This window comes from Miscanthus floridulus, chromosome 12, assembly GCF_019320115.1.
Source record: "Miscanthus floridulus cultivar M001 chromosome 12, ASM1932011v1, whole genome shotgun sequence".
NCBI lineage: Eukaryota > Viridiplantae > Streptophyta > Magnoliopsida > Poales > Poaceae > Miscanthus > Miscanthus floridulus.
The window spans coordinates 81,424,547-81,427,347 of record NC_089591.1 but is presented as its reverse complement, the minus strand read 5'-3'; the positions used below and the strand labels follow the sequence as shown (position 1 = coordinate 81,427,347).

The 2,801-nt window shown below is 42.2% G+C and overlaps 1 protein-coding gene across 1 annotated transcript; it reads right to left on the bottom strand.

Moving 5' to 3' along the window:
• On the bottom strand, positions 1-1,406 carry LOC136495299 (uncharacterized). Its single transcript, XM_066491262.1, has 3 exons — positions 1,131-1,406; positions 424-541; positions 1-278 (listed from the first exon to the last, which is right to left on the bottom strand). Exons 1-3 carry the CDS (start codon positions 1,365-1,367, stop codon positions 259-261), a joined length of 375 nt encoding a protein of 124 aa, XP_066347359.1. The 5' UTR covers positions 1,368-1,406; the 3' UTR covers positions 1-258.
• Positions 1,407-2,801: the final 1,395 nt, after the last annotated feature.

The following is a 2,801-nucleotide window of genomic DNA, read 5'->3' as shown; positions in this document are numbered from 1 at the left end:
CATGTGCACAACCAAAGGAAATTGAGAAGTCTATAAGCATGAGCAGAAGAAAAAATAAAGAACAATAAGAATTGCAATATGAAAGCATAACCTGTCTTTTTTTTTGTTATGCAATGAGCATACAGAATGTCACCTGTTGACTATTTCTATTGTCCAAGAATAACGACAACACGCTATGGGCATGTCGCTACTGCATATCACTGAGAAGCAGCATGAGAGTTGTTGGTGATAACGTCCTTGTATCTCATAAAAAAAAGTTCAGTTACTGCTGGAATAATCTGTGAGTACAACAACACCTAATGTTACCATCTGTTTATCCAAACCTTCAATGTATTAGTGCTAATGAAATGAGGCAAGGAAGTTGATCAGTGACAGGCATTCCATGAAATATAATTGGAGAGTCCAATAGAAATTATAGCAGACCTGGAGCAGAGCTTCTCATTTTTCTATATCCTCTCCCACCTCTGCCTATGCTCATGCTCATGCTGGTTCCCATTTCCATGTACACCCACGCTGTAGGTCGCAGGGCCCTTATGCTTGCCTGGCAAGGTTTGTTATTGGCATTAATAATCATGATTTGCTCCATAAAAATTGTGAGATAAATTGATGCCACCTAAATGGAATCAGTTAATATTTATGATTCGATCCATCAAAATTGTGAGATAAATCGATGCCACATAAATGGAATCACCGGCACTAAATCACTTAATTTTTTTTTGTGCAAATGAAAGTTTTGGGCTGAGACAATGGACTGAAGGGAGATAAAATGACTGAAGAAAATCATGAATGTACATGGGCATGTCGAGTACTACTCGATGAACTGGAGCTATGGCAGTCACACAATTCTCTGCAGGTACAGAATCCAACAAATACTGAATAGCTAACTGCGTAGGCAACCGCTGTCTTATTAGTAAAAATCCCACCTAACCATGTTTACCGACTGCAAGTTACTGGAATAAATCATGAGCAAAAATTGAATCCAAAGCTAACCTGATTTCATACTCAAAGAGCACTCAACAACCGACGAGATGGCAGATCCTCCATGGCCGACCTTGACAAAGGTAGGGTTGGAGTTCAGGTTTGGGTGCTGATTTCACACATGAGGCAGAGAAGAGATGCGATGGGCATACCTGGTGGGTGCTCGCCGCCAGCTCAGGGCCCCGGAGAGGGAGGGGGCTGCCGGGCCCCACCCGCGTCGTTGTGCCGCCCGCAGGTGGCGCCGTGGCCTCGCGGCCACCGCGGCGCCATCGTCTCGGGAGGACGGCCTCGGGAGGGAGGACGAGGAGGAGGCAGAGGTGGAGGAGACGGAGGAGGAGGGCCTCCGCCGCCGCGCGCCGCTCGGCCGACGCCGCCGCCCTTGCTCGCATCGGGAGGATGAGGGAGACAGACTGACGGGAGAGAGAGGAAAAGAATTGGAGACGAGAAGCTAAAGCTGTTGTATCTATATTTGACTGTCCGGCTTCGGACAAGAATCAGGAGAAGGTTTGGAGAAGCGGGAGAAGCTACCAGGAGGCTGAGAAGCTGTTGTACGCGAGAATCCGCTTCGAGCGATCTGGGCCATCCAACGCGTGATCGGACGGCTGAGGTTATTTTGGACGACGTGGACGGTGTTTCTGCCGGAGGAGCATGGCGGCCTTGTTTAGGTAAATTTAAAGGAAATAATATGTAGCTAAATTTTAATGACAGCTGATTTAATTCTCATAGGAAAAAAAAGAGCCAATCAGATGTGAAAATTTTTAGAAAATAATCTTGCAGGATTAACTGTTTAAGAGAAGATTCATATAGCGACCATAATATTTGGACAAATTATACTAATTTATCAGATGAAGCAACCATCTTAAAAATGTAGCATAGATTATATTTTATAATTCAAGTATGACATTAAGCAATGGGCTACACTTCTCACCATTACCAAATAAGTAACACAAGGGTAGACCACTGAACAGCATCAATGCTTAGTTGTCATATATAGATTAATAAGATGTATACCCAATCAAAATGAGAATAGCGTGTATCGACATTAATGGTCACATCCATAATCATTTTTTTTCTCTGGTACTGAAAAGCCACATATCTCAGTGAAGAAGAACACAGGCATAAAAAAATCAATCATCATCTGCAGCTTTCCCATTTAAAAAGAACAATGAATTTAGTGGAATCAGTTCATGTTCATTAGGTTAATCTAAAATGACTTATCGGAATGTCATTGCTTTGATGGGTAGCCAAAAAAAAACTAAATCTAATATGAAGAAAGCTACAGACTATATAGTAGTGTCTCAATCTACATGCATGATAATCTAAAATTTGGATCTGGAGCGCATGACCTAGAGCAAGCATAGAAAGAAAATGAGTGTGCAGGGATAAAAATTGGAGAGTACTTGTACCCCCTATTATTGCAGTTTGTTATCAGTCGAAAGGATTGCAAGAGGATCGATAGTTACCTCAGAAAGGATAAGGTGAAGACGCAAAGTGGATACATTGGCCCATGGTGTTTGAAGAGCAATACTCTGAGGCACCCACTTAGTTTATAGAGGTTGTGAATGCATCCATTCAGTGCAGCATTCTGTTATGTATTCACAAATTAAATTGCAGCTTGTAAAATCAAAGAGATGCCAAGCAAAATAATGAGAAAAGCACCCAAAATATGTAAGGACAAATTCCACACGAATATACTGAAAGTTTGGCTGTGCAGGAAACATACATTAAGCACCCAATGATTGGAAGAAGTAACATATGCATGCCTGAAAGCAGCGAGCATGAGAACAAAGAAATGCTCCAGTGCAAATCAAGTAGACTAAGTT